The sequence below is a fragment of the Amblyraja radiata genome, chromosome 2, assembly GCF_010909765.2.
Source record: "Amblyraja radiata isolate CabotCenter1 chromosome 2, sAmbRad1.1.pri, whole genome shotgun sequence".
Classification (NCBI taxonomy): domain Eukaryota; kingdom Metazoa; phylum Chordata; class Chondrichthyes; order Rajiformes; family Rajidae; genus Amblyraja; species Amblyraja radiata.
The window spans coordinates 29835689-29854201 of NC_045957.1; the positions used below are offsets into that span (position 1 = coordinate 29835689).

At 41.3% G+C, this 18513-nt stretch overlaps 1 protein-coding gene across 2 annotated transcripts in view; it reads right to left on the reverse strand.

Annotated features, from left to right (window-relative positions):
* The window catches only part of paxip1 (PAX interacting protein 1), a 121220-nt gene that overhangs the window by 62618 nt on the left and 40089 nt on the right, over positions 1–18513 (reverse strand). Inside the window, exons 7-9 of one of the 2 annotated variants that reach the window (XM_033044237.1) lie at positions 8149–8358; positions 7707–8061; positions 1974–2068 (exon numbers count right to left, since the gene is read on the reverse strand). In XM_033044237.1, the coding sequence (XP_032900128.1) occupies positions 1974–2068; positions 7707–8061; positions 8149–8358 (660 nt within the window). Of the gene's footprint in view, positions 1–1973; positions 2069–7706; positions 8359–18513 lie in introns of both variants that reach the window. The other variant, XM_033044229.1, reaches the window with a different exon arrangement.

Below are 18513 nucleotides of genomic sequence, written 5' to 3' on the forward strand. Positions count from 1 at the left end.
TAGTTAATAAAGCTACCGCTTCACAGCACCAGTGCCCCACATTTTATCCTGACCTCAGCTGCTATTAGGTGGTTTGAACATTCTCCCTGACAGTATGCGCTAGCACTGGATGCTCCAATGCCCCTCACATCCTAGACATGCTAAGATTGTAGGTTAACTGATAAATTGTCTACAATTTGCCTCCAAGTAGCAGAAACTGGCAGAGAATGAGAAGGTGGGGCTAATGCAAGATTGATCGAAATGAACAGATAATCATCAGTGCAGACCCAGTGACCCAAAAGGGCCAGTTTCCATAATGTACTTTACCATGACTCTCTAATTTTTTTATCCAACCCTATCTGCAAATATTTCTAGTTACTTTTTCATCATGAGGTTGCAACCATTTCCAAGTACCCTTATACTATTCACCTCTACCAAATGATGATTTGAGTTTCACTTAGTGAATAAGATTAGTGGATAAAGATTTTATGAGTTAATTTTCTGGATTTTAATGTTACACTGCTCTGGCCTATCAAACCACTTAATCATACAGACCTTGATGAAATGTGCCTTTATTTGCTTTTCCAGGCAATACAGCTCCATTGTATTACGTCTTTCCCAATAGATATTTCCAATTACGTTATCACCATTGTATGATTATACCATATTTATTCAGCTCTTCTTTTGAATTGTGGAGAATATGACCTTATACTATATGCTCATGTACAAATTTTATTTCTTATTAAAACCTACCAATCCCAGATATACTTACGGAGGTGCAGAAGTATTAATCCGTAATAATTTAGCTAAGCTATAACAAGTTCCTCCAACTCACTTATTATAAAACAGGGAGGCCAACAAATTCTGGTTCCTGGTAGAGAAACTCAGATCAGTCCCATACACCCTCTTGCAGAAACAAAGAACTGCTTGTTAATACACAAAAAGTGCTGGAGTAACTCAGCAGGTCAGGCAGCATCCTTGGGAAACATGGATAGATAATGTTTCAGTCGACTCAAAATGTCATCTTTCCATGTAATCCAGGGATGCTACCTGACCCACTGAGTTACTCCAGCACTGTGTTCCCATCCACCAACTTATTTCTCAGTAGATCTGCAATGGATTCTCCGACAAGCCTTTCCACTTAGACAACACTTCAGCATTATTATAATGACTGAAAGCACTTTGCTGCAGCTATTAGTGAATCAATGCCAAGTCACACAAGAAGATTTTTTAGTTTAGTTTTGAGATACAGCGTGGAAAAAGGTGCTTCGGCCCACCAAGTTCATGCTGACCAGCGATCACCCATTCAGACAGCATCCCATGCACGAGGGCAAATTTACAATTTTACTGAAGCCAATTAACCTACCAACTTATACATCTTTGGAATATGGGAGAAAACCAGCATACCCAGAGAAAGCCCACGCAGTCATGGAGATATTGTACAGGCAGCACCCGTAGTCAGGATCGAATCCGGGTCTCTGGCTGTAAGGCAGCAACTCTAGCACTGTGCTGCTCAAATATATTATGTGCTGCACCACTGTGTCACCCAGAAATACTGTGTAAGGTAGCCAAATAGAACAACCCAATGTTGCACCTTAGTGAAAAGCAATTTAAAAAATAAGTGTGCATTTTTGCAATGCATATTTCAATCTCTCAGAGCAGTCACTGAATAGTACAGCGGGTTTAAAGCGTATTCTGATTTAGCAAACATGGCAACCAATATGCATGCTGCATGAAGGAGGAAATGGGCAGACAATAAAGATTTAAGGTGCGAAATCCAGAGCTTACTGAAGAGTCAAAAATGTTTTATTCTCATACGCCCTGAAATGGAACTATGAAATTCTTACTTGCAGCAGCACAACAGGTATGCAAACAGTACGACGGAGGTGGAGTTACAGTTTCCAGTGATTTAGTGAGTATATTTAAGGGTGATCAAGAGGGTGCAGTTATTTCAGAGGGATTTAGGATTAACCCAGCAATTTGTTCAATGTTACCTTTTTCCAAGTCGCCAGCAGCTGTTTATCGGACATCTGCTCAGGGTAGTCAGCAATTGCAAAAACACATCCCATTAAAAAGGACTCTTCTGGGACTGAAAAGAAAACAAGATAAATTAATGAAGTGACCAGAAGTGAAATTTTACTTGCACAATGTTTTTCACATTTTGTAAATACTTTGGAATATGACTAAATTGAGCACCTAAGATAATTAGAGTGGTAACATTGAAGTTATCCAATTGTGAATAGGTTTTGCTTATTCCAACTCACAAAGTAATTCTTCAGCAAGTGATAATTTCATTTTTGATCTGTCTTCATCTTTCCTCAGGACATTTATGGAATGGGAATTCAGATCAATCAAGCATGTTTTCAATTCCCTTGTTCAAGACCGGATATATTAAAAAGGAAGAGGAACTTGGTGGGCTACAATCTGTAATATTAACTCTGTTTCTCTTCCCATAGTTGTGGCCTGGCCCGATGAGGGTTTCCAATATCTCAATTTTTCATTTTTCTTTAACAAAAGGAGATGGGTGTGACTTTTGGCTTAACTATAAAAACTCTTTAACATACGATCATGACATCAGGTTAAAAAAAAGCTCCAGAATAATTCAATTTCCCAGTATTTCTCCCCTTAACCCTACAGTCAGAACTTCAACTGTTACTTTGAAGAGGAAGTAGTTGAGATAGATACAATAAAAACGTTTATAAGACACTTGAACAGTTTAGTTTAGTTTAGAGATACAGAGTGGAGTTTTTAAGACGCCCAGTGCCATCTATACAAGAGAATAGCCATTTTCCACTGTGGACCTGGGTGGAAAATGTTGCATAGGTCTGCAGTGTGCAAAAATTCTTAAAACGATTCACAAAACCTCCTAGCTACATGAAACTTGGATGCGGTGGAGGAAACTCAGATGCTACCTCGTTGCGTCACTAAATGTTTTGTTTAACCTGCACTTTCTCTATATCTGTAACACTATATTCTCCACTGCTTAATTTATCTTTTTCACCACTTAATGTACACATGTGTAGTATGTTTTGCCTGGATAGTTTTTCATTCTATCACAAGTAACAAAAATAACCAAACCAGTTTCTGCAGCCTGGATGATCCATGCCCCATTCGTGCTTGGATGGAACCATTGCAGTTTCTCTTGAGTACTCGAGAACGAAGAGGGACGTTGGGAAGGCATTGAGCACTTTGTAACTTTGACGGTGTCCTTTACGAAGAGACTCTTTGCATACTTTGTCTATGGTATGCTAAACAAAGAATTTCACTGTGACATGTCACATTTAATAATAAAGTATCATTCATTCATTCATTTATACATTCTGATCTTTGGGCATTCAGAGGAGGCAAGGTCAAAGGAGCACCTTGAGAAATGGTTCCTGGACCCAGTCAAGATGGCACTCTCAGTTCTAGGCAGTGGGCCTTTGCGATTGGTGGGATCAGTGTTAGGTCTGTCCATTCGGATTGCCTTCCCTTCTGACTACATCAGAGTCTCTTGGGGAAGGAGCACAAGGTACGCTTTTTCCTTGTCAGTGACACTATAGTGGCTGAAATGAACCCATAATAGTGAGATTATTCTAATTTACCTTTCCACATTGTGAGATAGTTATTTTAGGGGGAAAAAGCTAAAAAATTCAAGATAAAATTAAATTAGCGCTTTAGCGTGTGGACGAATTTATCAGCTTTCCTAAACTATTTCCATTTCTTCACTCAGTTCTGTCAGGATGACTATATTCATTTGAATCCTGCTCGCTTGGAAACAATTGCTAATTTCATCACAGTTAAAGAGTGCTGATATTTAAGTTACAATAATAAAGCAAGCAAGTGACCTTCAAATGCATTAACAAGTCCCATCCTGCCACAATGTCAAAGTGAAATACAAATTGATCAATTTGTACAGGTTATTTAATGTGTCACAATTACCTAACACAAGAATCCAAATGAAATCCACACTAAAGCTACCTGGACTTAATGCAGTTTTACTTCTGAAAGGAAAATTATTTGCAAGCTGCAGATTAAAACAAATAATAGATGCCTTTATAAAAAACTCAACTTGAAGCTGTATATAAATGCCATTTGGCCCAAGTGATTGATCCATGTTCATTTTCCAAGCAATCTTTGTACCACTATGTATCTAACTCAAGGCAATAACTTACTGGTTGGTCCATCAGTTACTGCAGTTTCAAATTACCGTCGAAGCTGCACTGATAGGAAAAATACTTTTAACCTGCCATATTTCGCAAATCATAATGAACAATGATGATTCAATTTCCCCAAAGGATGAACACACGAGCCTAGAGTTTGGCAGGAAGAGAATACCTGTAGCCAAGTGCACCTGTTAAATTTGCACCTGCTTCTGCCCCATATTGACATAAATCGCAACCTGACCTTCTCTTTGAAGATACAAGCATTTTCTATCTTTTGCCCTATCACCCTCTCCGAGGCCTTTTCAAGATTCTTTGAGGGGTTGTGCAAGACAAAGAGTTTAGTAAGAACATTTAATTAACCATGAGTAATCCTTGGCATGTTTGGAAATCATGACAGGCAGTGGCTCGACCTGCTGTGGTAGAATATTAACTTTGAGCTGTCACTTTATACAAAAACACACCGGGCGAAATGCTGCACTCAAGATTAAAATACACAAATTGCCCACAGTAAAAGTGGCAATGAAAATAAACGGGTTCTTCACCACTTAAGGAACGATTAGGAACATTTGCACGATGAACCATGAATATATTGTCAGAATATAATTGCTTCTTTGTTAAATTAGGTTTTATATAACCAATGAGCTTTTTTGTATCAAATGTGTAATTGACTTTTCACAAATCAGATATCTTCAACTACATTTAAAGGTCTGTATACTTAACAAATCAAATAACACTTAAAGCTAAGTGATCTCAAGAACAACAAAATTAATTGAATACAAGATACAGAGATTGATGAGCAATTAAAATAGAACATCTCTGATGTGTTGCTTAAAGTAGAGATGTTTAAGCTTCGGAGAGATGTGGAAGATAAAGTTTATTAAAGGATGTAGGTGTTGGTGAGAACAAAGTAACACATATCGCCAGAAAAACATTCCAAAAGAGCAGGAATCAAGAAAGGAAACCGTGTTCAGCATAGACAGGAGTGACACAAAAGTGAATGTGACAGGAAGAAGATTTGGGAGTACTGGAAAATATGCGTAGACTGGTATTTCTAGTGAAAATTTGAGTCCAGAAAAATTATTTTAGACTTTGGTACAAATTAATTCTTTTGATTTGCATGATGGCAGTGGGAGTATGACAGCTTCATGTAGTTATACCACATTGCCTCCTCATGACTGGAGAAGGCAATGTCACTGTGACAAAATTAAATGTGAAGCGTTGACATACAATCAAAGCATAGAGGGGAAAAGTGATCACATATCCCAACAAATATAGCGATAAATTTCTGTTCCAGATAACATTTTATAAGGGACATCATAGCAGGCTGGAATTTGGAAGAAATAATTTTTTTGAAAAATAATTCTGAGAAAGCTTAACAAGATGTTAAATTTTCCTGGAGGGTGATTTTAAAACAAAGGGTAGGTATGTTGCAAAGCCTACCTGAAGCGTCGTTGAAGATCTGCTGCTGCCCGTGTGCGCGATTTTGGCACCGTTTAGAGGGGGCGGGTTTAAAACGCGATTTTCTCTAAGCTGTTCCAATCGAAAATGTTCAGCCTAGTTAATTATTAACGAAAAATCGCTGGAAGGCCCAGTCGCAAAAGCTATTATTAGGTTTAAAGGCCTTGAATAATAGTTATAGTAGTTTAAAAATCAATCTCTAAACCCGCGAGCGCCAGCAACCGCAGGGTCTCATAAAGCAAATAGCAGAAGTTAGGTTGTATATTTTTACATTTAAAAGGGCTTCTAAAGATCCCTTTATACTAAGTTTAATATTGCGAGCAGCTCAATTTGGGCCCATTATATCGCGCAGTATTTTTCTCGGCATTTGGGGCACAAATCTACCGCAATGTGAACGTTCTAAACCAGCGCGTTCCACAGGGACCCACTGGAAAGCTGATTTAAATGGGCATTTATTTACAGCAATTAAACACTAAATTCCTTCCATTTGGCCTATAAATTAATGTAAATGAGATTTAAAAATCATGTTTTATTGTGAATTATTTGTGAATATTATTTGGACATTTAGGCTATTTAAAAATGTTAATCATTTATTAAGAAATGGATAGATGTTTAGATCTAGTAATTGAAGTCTGAAATTAGCTACAATTAGGTAACTAACTAATTATATGCTTTAATTTCAGGTCATCCAAGTAAGATTATTTTATATTTGTTTCAGAATGCTTCAATCTATGATAACTGAAAATTTCATTCAGTTCTCTTAATTTTTAAGAAAGTTATGGGCTTTTGACTGTTCACGATCACAGCTTTTTTGTTATGTCCATAGAAAATCAATAGGGAACAAGATGCTAATTTCCCAGTATGAAAATGGCCATAACTTTTTAAATACTTGAGATATGAAAGTGAATTAGGTGTCAAATTAAACTTATTTTTATGCTTTATCTGATGGGATAAATTACAGACTTGATTTTTAAAATCTCAAAATTTTGTAACATTGCTACAAAGGGGGCACAATTTCAGAATAAAGCAGATATAGGGAACTGTTTCTTCTCTCAAAGTTTATGAACTTTTGGAAACTTTATTACAGAGGGCAGTGCAGGATGACTCACGAGACAGGCAGATTTATTTAACAAAAAATAGCAAGGAAGAAAAGATGGAGCTGAAGAAAATAAGTTGTTGAGTAGCAGAGCAAGCCTGTCAAGCACTGTGTGTCTTTTTTTGTAAACCAGCATCAGTAGTCCTTGGTTCTTTAAGTATTACTTATTCCTGATCTTGTTTTTTATGCCCTTAAAAACAAATATAGAGAACAATAGAGAAAAAAAGAAAAAAAAGACCTGGAGTAACTCAGGGAGTCAGGCAGATTCTCTAGAGAATATTTCACGTTGGGACCCTTCTTCAGACTGACTGACTTCAAAAAGATGGGAGAGATGGGGCTAGGACAAAGCCAGGCAAGTCATAGATGGATACAGATGAAGAGGGGGGGGGGGGGGGGGGGGGGGGGTGATTGACAGATGGGTGGACAAAGGCCAGAGATGAAAAAGAGATAAAAGGCTATGACATATGGTGAGAAGATGCGACAATTGTGTCAAGAGAAAGTGATATTGTTGAAAGGGGATGGAGGGATGTGGAAAGGAGGGGCCGTGGTAGAGTACAGGGCAGGATAGGATGGGGCCGCATCTAGGAGGGTCACAGGGAAGAGAGGGGATAGTGGAAATAAAGAGGGGGTTTGTTGGATAGCTACCTAAGTTTTGAGAATTCAGTGTCCTTATCATTGGGCTGTAACCTACTCAAGCAAAACATGAGGTGCTATTCCTTCCGTTTGTGTGTGGTCTCACTATAGCAATGGCGGTGGTCCAGGGCAGAAAGGTTGATATGGGAATGGGAAGTTCAAATGGTTGGCAGCTGGCAGATCTAGCCGACTTTGGCAGCATGAGCCCGTTATCACCTAGTCTATGCTTGGTGTCGCTGATGTAGAGGAGGCCACATCAGGAGCATTGAATACAGTAGATGAGATTGGAGGAGGCATGAGCATGTTAACCTCTGCCTCGCCTTGAAGGGTTGCTGGAGCAATGTTTATTATATAGTGTTAGATGAAGTAAATACATTTCATCTCCAGCTACTTACTTTCCAAACTGGGGTCATGTCCAAAGATTTGCAGCTGTTGCTGTGGAAGGGGACGCTGTTGTTGTTGCTGCTGCTGCTGCTGCTGGTGGTGCTGATGATATTGTTGCTGCTGCTGCTGCTGTTGCTGCAGTTGCTGAAGTTGATGTTGTTGCTGGAGTTGCTGCTGCTGCTGCTGCTGTAATCGCTGAATCTGTTGCTGCTGCAGTTGCTGCTGCAGTTGGTGTTGCAGATGCTGCTGTGAGAAGGTATGCTGCTGCTGCTGCTGCTGCTGCTGGAACGGATGCTGGTGAAGCTGCGGGTGGGGTTTCTGCTGTTGCTGCTGTTGCTGCTGTTGCTGCTGCTGCTGCTGCTGCTGTTGCTGTTGCTGCTGTTGCTGCTGTTGCTGCTGTTGCTGCTGTTGCTGCTGTTGCTGCTGCTGTTGCTGTTGCTGCTGTTGCTGTTGCTGCTGTTGAAGCTGCATTAGATGTTGCTGCTGGAGCTGGAGCAACTGGTGCTGCTGCTGTTGCGACTGCTGCTGCAAGAGCTGCTGTGCTTCAGGAGTTAACTGCTTGACCTGTGTGAAGACAACAGTGTTGGGATGTCGAACTTCAGGGCCTTGCTGGTTTTGATTAGCTTCCAGGTTTTTGGTTGGGGCTGAAAGAGACTGCAAGATCTGAAGACGGGAAAAAAAACATTGGAAAACATCAAAAGTGGTTTCATAATAGAGTTGGAAACAGGTCATAATTTTCAAATTTAAAATTAAACTCAAACATGAGCTGTACAAGATGTCCTGAATAAAGTTATGAATGAGTTATTCCCTCAAAGTGTGTCTTATTTTGTAAACCGGCACCTGCAGTTCCTTATAGTGCCCTCCATATTGTTTGGGACAAAGACCCATCATTTATTTATTTGCCTCTGTAGTCCATACTTTGAGATTTGTAATAGAAAAAAAATCACGTGTGGTTAAAGTGCACATTGTCAGAGTTTATTAAAGACCATTTTTATACATTTTGGTTTCACCATGTAGAAATTACAGCTGTGTTTATACATAGTCTCCCCCATTTCAGGGGACCATAATGTTTGGTACACATGGCTTTGCGGGTACTTGTAATTGCTCAGGTGTGTTAAAATGACTCCTTAATGCAGGTATAAGAGAGCTCTCAGCACCTAGTCTTTCCACCAGTCTTTCCATCACCTTTGGAAACTTTTATTGCGGTTTATCAGCATGAGGACCAAAGTTGTGCCAATGAAAATCAAAGGAGCCATTACGAGACTGAGAAACAAGAATAAAACTGTTTGAGACATCAGCCAAACCTTAGGCAGGGCTCAAAATTCACGGTTGCCCGGGTGCCAATGACTACTCAAAGTGCCGCCGGGCAACCTAAACGGCGAGTCATTTTGCCTCGCTTGGCAACTTGGTTTATACCGAAGATAGACACAAAAAACTGGAGTAACTCCGCGGGTCCGGCAGCATCTCTGGAAAAAAGGTACGTGACGTTTTGTGTCGGCGACGGTTGTGGGAAAGATGCTAAGTGTGGCGTGACGGAGGGCCGGAGCGAATGTCGGGCCCCGCACAGCAGCAGCAGCGGTGGCAGCGGCGGCTCCATCTCCTCCTCCTCCCGCACTGCCCGGCCTGTTAGCGGCAGCTGCTGCCACTCCGCCAACGGCGCTTTCAAAACAGACCCTTGGAGGAGGGAGGTGTCGGTCAGAGGCGGAAGTAGAGTAGGGGGGGGGGGGGGGGGTGATTGGAGTAGGGAGACGAGCCAAAACACTCTCGGCAGACCTGCACCGCAGCCAGGACCAATCCTGGTCTCCGGCGCTGCAATCGCCACTGGACCATCCGCGTCCCCGCCCGAGAGCCCCCCCCCACCCTCCGGGGGTGGCCAGAGGCGTCGGGAATCAGACGGGCGCGGCGCCCCCAGCCAGCGAAAAACCCAGCTCACTCTGCCTGTCCCGCCAGGTTAACCAACAGTCATGTCTGGATTGAGACAGGGCTGTAGGCGAGACAGGCACAGTTCAGCTGCATTTAGTGCTGGATTGAGCTGAAATTACCGTTCACAGAAGCCTCCGAAGCCTCGCGCGTGTGTGTGAGTCTGCGCATGCGCGCGCGGCCGCCAAGATATTCTGTCCGCGGTCCCCTCATTATTTTGGTTGCGATTTCCGTGCCTGACAGGTGTTGTCCGAGGAGCGCTGGCCTTCCTTCCCACCTCCTCTGCTCCTTCCTCTCTCTCTTTCTCTCTCTCTCTCTTACGCCCCCTCCACTCCCCTTATCCTGAGACCCCTCCTCTCCATCCCGCACTGATCCCCATTCCTGTCTCTATTCAGTCCTCACTGACATCCCCTGTGCTCCCCACTTCCCCCCCCCCCCCATCTATTCATCCTGCACTGATCCCCCTAGCCACCTCACATTGATTCTCCTGCCACTGCCCATCAATCCTACACTGGTCCCCCAATTCATCCTGTACTGACCCCCCTTCCCATCCATCCTGCACTGCTCACCCCTTCATCCTGCACTGCACCCCCCATCCATCCTGCACTGCTCCCCCCATCCATCCTGCACAGATCCCCCCCATTCAACCCCACCGATATCCCCCGCGCTCTCCCCTCATAATTATACCTACTCCAACCAACACTCACTAATTCCCCAGCCTCAATCCATCTAATCCACACCGATTTATACACCCCCCCCCCCCCCCCCCCCTCCCGACCCTATTGTGCTGGAAATGTCTTCAGAGCTAACTTTGACATGTTTGATAACGGAATGCAATCAAATATGTTTTAATTCCCAATGTTATTATTTGTTTTAATCCATAAAGATGGATTAATTAAATTTTGAACACGTGAAACATTAAAACCGCAGTGTTCGATTGTCACTGACACGTTATTACAGAATTCATTTTAATGGCAAATCAATGCTGTTAATATGGAGTATCAGTACTGTAGTTATTTAATGAGCAACATTCACAACTATACGTTGGATTTATCCATGTTTTACTTCTACAGTCAGTTATATACATGACAAATTTGGTCAGGAGATATTTCAGTTGAAATTTTAACGTTAATTCTGCAGTGGGAATGATGGAAAAAGCGTTTATCAACAACTTTTTTTTTTAAATGGTGCTTACAAAGTGGGTATCTTCATTGCCACATACATCTAATCTGAATGTCTGGTAATGTGGCGTCTTGACACCTTTAAATATATTACCAAACATTTGCTGCATTTATGTCCTTTGGCCATCTCTTGTTAGTTAGTGTAATGTTTAACCTGTCAGATGGGTAGTCAGTTTTGTCAGCTATTATCATAAAATACCGTTAGAAAATTCCTTGCAACCTGTATATTTTGTTGTGGATAAATTATGTGGGAAGCGAGAGTGTTTCTGTACCAATAGCAATAACGACCCATGCTATGGCCATGTCATGATAATTTTCAGTCCTTCACAGAAAACATGCTTGCATCAATCTGTAGTGTGCATGGTTAAGCATATATGTTATCATCCAGGATTTATTGACACAGGTTGATCATACGCTGAATAATCCAACCACATTTTTGTTTGGAAGTGGAAAGAAATAATAAAAATTGCATTAATTGCAATGTGTAAAAAGAGTTGAGATACCGTATTATAATTTTGCTGCATGTCATTGTGGTATATATCATGTCTTGAATGGTGAATATATTAGTTTGTGACTTTATTTGAAGCAGAAATAATATGCGAATGCATAATTCCGACTGGTAACTACGCACTTCGTCCGAGCACGTGTCATGCAAGCCATCTTAAATGACCACCTAAAAATGTCATTTGGCAACCTAAAAAGCTGCTAAGGTTGCCCGGCTGGCAACAGGGAAAAAAAGTTAAGTGAGAGCCCTGTTAGGCTTACCAAAATGAATTGTTTGGAACATCATTTTAAAAAGAAAGAGAGCACTGGTGAGCTTACTAATCGCAAAGGGACTGGCAGGCCAAGGAAGACCTCCATAGCTGATGACAGATGAATTCCCTGTATAATAAAGAACAATCCACAAACACCTGTCTGACAAGTCAGAAACACTCTTCAGGAGTCAGGTGTGGATTTGTCAACGACCACTGTCCGCAGAAGACTTCATGAACAGAAATACAGAGGCGACACTGCAAGATGCAAACCACTGGTTAGCCGCAAAAATAGGATGGCCAGGTTAGTTTGCCAAGAAGTACTTAAAAGAGCAACCACAGTTCTGGAAAAAGGTCTTGTGGACAGATGAGACAAAGATTAACATATCAGAGTGATGGCAAGAGCAAAGTATGAATGAGAGAAGGAACTGCCCAAGATCCAAAGCATACCACCTCACATGTGAAACACGGTGGTGGGGATGTTATGGCCTGCGCATGTATGGCTGCTGAAGGTACTGGCTCACTTATCTTCATTGATGATACAACTGCTGGTGGAAGTAGCATAATGAATTCTGAAGTGTATAGACACATCCTATCTGCTCAAGTTCAAACAAATGCCTCAAAACCTATTGGCCGATGGTTCATTCTACAGCAAGACAATGATCCCAAACACACTGCCAAAGCAACAAAGGAGTTTTTCAATGCTCAAAAAAGGTCAATTCTTGAGTGGCCCATTTGAGCATGCCATTTATATGCTGAAGAGAAAACGGAACTAGTTCCCAAAATAAGCATAAGCTAAAGATGACTTCAATACAAGCCTGGCAGAGCATCACCAGAGAAGACACCCAGCAACTGGTGATGTCCATGAATCGCAGTTTTCAAGCAGATATTGCATGCAAAGGATATCCAACAAAATACTAAACATGACTACTTTCATTTACATGACATTGCTGTGTCCCAAACATTATGGTGCCCTGAAATGGGGGGACTATGTATAAACACAGTTGATCTAGACAGTTGACATATCCAAATCCCAAGGAGACTTGTGGAAATTTAAACACTGTTAATTAAATAACAGAATGAAAAACACTGCCAGATTTTGCTAAAACCCATCTGGTTCACTCGTGTCCTGAGAATCAGTCATAGGATCATAGAGCACGGAAACAAGCCTTTTGGCCAACCATGCTGATCATGTTGCCCAGCTTTCCTGTGTTTGATCCATAGCCTTTTAAACCTTTCCTATGCACGTACCTGTCTAAATGTATTTTTATTGTTTTTATTGTTCCTGCCTCAACTACCTCCTCAGCAGCTCATACAATACCACCTTCTGAGTTGATAAAGTTGCCACTTCCGGGTCACACTAAATCTTTCTACTCTCACCTTGAACCTATGCCCTCAAGGTCTGAATCCCCCAACCCAGGGTAAATGTCTGTGTGTTTCCACCCTTTTGGAAAAGAAGAATCATTACTACCCATCCTGCTCTAAACGTGATTCAAGACCCACGGCAACATGGTTGATGCTTAAATCTCCCTGAAATGGCTAAGTAAGCCAGTTGAGGGTAGTTAGGGGCGAGAAATGTTTATTGGTCTTATAATAATATTTATATCCTATGAATCTTGAAACACATAATTCACGTGATTTAATATTTTTTAAGGGCGTAACATGGATACCTCACCTGAACTAGGTGGAATTTAACAAGGTCTTTGATAAGGTCCGATTTGGCAGAATGTCCAAAAAAATAAAATCTAATAGCATCCAAGGGAAAGAGTCGTTGACTTCAACAGTGACTTCAGTGGAAGGACTTACGAGGCAATCTGTTCGTGAGTGGAAGGCTGTTTGGTGTTCCAAAGGATCTTTTCTAGTCTCACAGAAGTGTTCAGAAACATGCATTTTGATAAGTTTCATAGGGTGGCACAATGGCGCAGTGGTAGAGCTGTTGCCACACAACGTCCGAGACCCAGGTTCGATCCTGATTACAGGCGCTGTCTGTATGGAGTTTGTACATTCTCCCTGTGACAGCGTAGGTTTTCTCTGGGTACTCCAGTTTTTTTCCCACACTCAGAAGACATACAGGTTTGTAAGTTAATTGGCTTCGATAACATTCAAAATTGTCCTTAGCGTGTTGGGTAGTATTAATGTACGCGATGATCGCTGGTCAATGCGGACTCAGTGGGCCAAAGGGCCCGCTTCCCCGCTGTATCTCTAAAATCTAAATTAAAACTATTCATGATGCAAAAAGGCTGCTAAGAAGGGGTCAGATAAAATTAATTGGCACAAGAACAGGAAGGTAACTTATTTCACAATGAGTGTGGCATCGCATTCAATAACGATTCTAAAAGGCAATTCAAATAATATGGGTGGAGGGCATTACAGGGAGCGTGATTAATTGATGGCCTTTCAGAGGACCAGCTCTGGTACTTACCGCGCTGCATCATTTTACCATTTCATTAGCCTTGAACATTAACCATCTCTTTCTAAAGATGCTGCCTGACTTTCTCCATGTTTCCAACATTTTCTGTTTTTATTATATCAGCGTACTAGTCACCGAATCTACCAATAGCCAGATGAAAAACTAAAAAGTACTGTCAGCAAGGAGAGGTATATATTAATATACCACCAGAAACTGCTGCTCATGGACAGAATCACAGTCCAATAAATCAATGGTGTAGAGTACTGACATTTTCCTGCAGTGATTAACAATCGGCAGCATAAATGCTGACCATTCATATCGGGCAGTCACTTCCCCTGCTTATTCCCTAGAATGTTGCACATTGTTTCCCCTCATGTGCCTACCCAATTTCCCTTTGAAGGCCCTGGTTGAATTAATTTACATCAGCCTGATAGACAGCGAGTCTAAAATAACTACTCACATTCACTTTTGCACCCATAGCCCTTCACTTTCAATTTGGTCCCGTTGCACTGTCCGTGATCAAGATCAGTATCCCATTATCAATCCTTCCTAAACCCGATATAATTTTGTACACCTTCGTTTGATTTGTCCTCAGTGCCCTCTGCTCTTAGATGAACAAGCCCAGACTCTCCACTCTAACCCTGCACCTGAAATCCCTCATCTCTGGAGCTATACTCATAAATATTTTCTGCACCCTCTCTTGGACATTTGCACTCTGAAGCCTGACGAACAGAATATAGAATCACATGAGTCTTATGTTAGAGGAACCCACCAGGTTTATGACAGCACTCAGCAAAGCAAATGCGACCAATCCCACTTCTCCCTCCCAAAGCACTTCAAATTATTCTCTTAAGTGTCACCCAGTTCCCTTTTAAAGGCAGTCATTAATTGCTTCCACCACCGCACAGCTGGTGAATTCTGATCATTTTTAGTATTAATAATGAATATTAATAATTAATATAACTTCAATCATATGCATTTAATATGATGCAATTCTCCAGTGGATCCTAGCTGCAATTAAAGTTCTTTGCAAAGTTGATTAAAGCAAATATTTGCCTCTATATTTGCTGTGCTTCACCATTGTTCTTGGTAATTTCAGTAGTTCTGGAAGACTGGGTAAAGTGCCCTATAAATACACAAAGCCATCTGCACCTTCTTTATTCCTAAAACAATAAACTGTTCCCAACAAGGCACTCCCTCTCCTGCTCGACTGCTGAATCCTGTAACCTGCTTTCAGAAGAATACGCACGTGTGTAATGTGCATCTTGACTTTGCAGTGCCTGGTGGAGTGGAGCACACACAGTGACCAATTTGCATTCTTGAACAAATAGAATATTTGGACATGATTTAGTGGCATTGGTCAGGAAAGCAAAAAGAGTTTCCTTGTTTTTCAAAGTACCATCATGAGATTTTTAACATCCTTTTTGATGCTTCATTTCAATGAGTGTAGTAGCATGGCACGTGTCATTGCCATGCCGAGTGCCAACAAGGGTTGTGCAATTGATTCCCTGAAGTGGACCCAACCCATAACTTTAATTTAGAATTCAGCATGGAAACAGATCCTTCCATCCAGCGAGTCCATGCCATCTATCAACCCCCATTCTCACAAGTTCTGTTATCCCATTTCTTACCTACTCCCAACACATTAGAGACAATTTACAGACGCCATTTTATCTACCCGCCCATACGTCTTTGGTATGTAGGAGGAAATCGGGACACCTAGAGCTCACAGGGAGAATGTGTAATCTCCAAACCTGTCTGTAATTACAGGTCTATCCCAGCTTACGAACTCCCAACATGGGTGGCACCGTAGTTCAGCAGTAGAGTTGCTATCTCACAACGCCAGAGACCCGGGTTCGATCCAGACTACGATCGAAGATGGGTGCTGTCTGTACAGAGTTTGTACATACTCCAATGACCTGCCTGGATTTTTTCCGGGATCTCCGCTTTCCTCCCACACTCCAAAGACATACAGGTTTGTAGGTTAATTGGCTTTGTATAATTGTAAATTGTTCCTAGTGTGTGTAGGATGGTGTCAGTTCGGGGATCGCTGGTGGGCGTGGACTCGGTGGGCTGATGGGGCTGTTTCCATGCTGTATCTCAGAACTAAACTAGCATACAAAAAAAAGAATATTTGGAATACCGGCAGGATGGGTTTAGTGCTGCTCTGGGCCTGTAGGCTTTTACCATGTACGAATTCTGTTACAATCAGTTGAGGACCAAATGCCTAGGCCTAAGGTGACTAGCCAGAAGCATTCCAGAATGCAGAGGCATGGTCAAAGCAGCATCAAATTGTGCTGTACCACTAGGCAGTACACCAAATTACCTAAAGCAGACCCGTCTACCTATGACAGCTGTAAAAGGTGTTTGTTCTTTTTAAACAGTTAAATGTCAAAGGCATAAAAATTATTTTTAACGTTATAATACTGAACATCTCAAACAGGTGTTAAACAGCATTAAACTAAGGCAAAACTAAGTTAAAACAGTGAGTGCTAGGTCCAATCAACAATTGTTGCTTTCATTTCATTACTCTGGATCTTTAGTTTGGTTAATAGATACAACAATGGAAACAGGCCCTTTGGCACATGCCATCAATCGCCCACTCCATCCGTCAATCTCCCACTCACACAAGTCCCCCTTTCTCATCCACTCCCTACATATTAGGGGAAATTTCACAGGGGCCAAATCCCTACGTCTTTGGGATGTGGGAGGAAACCGGAGCAGCCAGATGAAACCCACGTGATCACGGGGATAACATGTAAAGTTCACGCAGACAGCCATCACGATCTGGATCAAACCCGGGTCTCTGGCGTTGTAAGGCAACAGCTCTATCCAGCTGCGCTGCTGTGCTGTCTGTCCCTGTTGCATTTGCCCAGTTGAATGGTCAAATTCAACAGGGACAGCACAGTAGCGCAGCTGGATAGAGCTGTTGCCTGAATGAACAGAATCCGCACCCTCCGTGCAGGAACAGCCCATCACCTGCATAGGTGGGGGATGACAGACAGATGCTTGCGACTGCGGACATCCAGACCAGACCATCCCACACATCGTGAATGACTGCCATCCACCCAGTAACTGATGCTGTCCTGGCCTGGATGTCTACCCTTGACCTACAACTTTAGGTTGTGCACGCTGTATGCAAGAAGATGCCCAGTTGAATGTTAAATATGCCCTCCCAAATTTAACCCCGAAGTTCGCTGATGTAGAATTTGTCATTTATATTTCCTGTTCATCGTTTTACTGTTTTGTTTTAACACCTCACTAACAAATAAACCACATAGTAAAATGGTTTGTAGCAGCAGAAAAGGATATGGTTAAAAATCAGACGACTTGCTAATAAGGATGGACACAAGTGAATTGGCAGCAATATTTGGCAAAGTCTGATCTGACACTCGTGGACCCAGCAATTAGGAATACATTTTCAAAAAGGTAAATAGTTCAAAGACAGAAAAAAAACTTGTCAAAACTAATAGATTTGAGTGGGGTTTTAACAGAGCTGTCACCAGCACCAAAAGAAGTGCTACATTAATTGCCATACAAACTATTTGATGAATCATAGAAGCACAAGGATCAAAAAATTCAAATTTAATCTCAAGTCTGAGAGGTTTTGATTTTATTTATTAATTTCTTTCAAGTTTGCCTGTTGCTTACAAGCTTAGTATTCAGTGATAGATCCTAATTGGCATTGTGGTTTTGTACTGCCACCTTTGCAATGTCCCATAACTGAGTGTCCATGTGCAGATTGCACATTCTTCCTGAATTTGTGGGTGCCCTCCAGGTGTTCTGGCTTCCTCCCACTTCTCAAAAACATTTTGGTTGGAATGGTTAATTGGCCTCTGTAAATTGCTCCAAGTGGTGAAATGTGGGAGGAATTGAATGGAATGCGAAAGAAATAAAATTAATTGGGATAGGATTTGTGTAAAAATAAGTGTTTTATGGTTGCGCAGGCTTGATGGGCCAAAAAGCCTGCTTTGGTGTTTTCTCTCTCCTTGATTTAGACAGTGCTGTTATAGTCAGAGTCGCACAACACAGTAGTGGGCCCTTGTACTGTATTTACAAAAGCTGGTTCAGTTGAGTTTATGAAGAAATAAGGAACTGCAAATGCTGGTTTACACCAAAGGACAAAAAAGTGCTAGGGTATTTGCTGAACATGGAAGATGACGTTTTGGGTCGGGACCATTCTTCAGTCTAAAGGGGATCTGTTTGTTATTTGGATACTTTGGCTATTAAAACAAATATTTTTAGCCTTTTCTTAAGAATGGGATAGATGTTTAGATCTAGTAATTGAATTTAAATGAATTAGATGAAACTGATAAATATTAATTTTTTGTTGGGTATTTACTATTTGTTTTAACGTTACAATAATATTAAAGTTCTGATCTTGAGAATATCACATTTTTGAATTTTCAAGGCAGTCTGGGTATTATTACTATTCCGTCACAACGGCCAATTTTGTGATTATCTACAATTAGGTAACTAACGAATTATATGTTTTAATTTCAGGTCATCCAAGTAAGATGCATCATATTTCAATTTATAATAACTGAAAATTTCA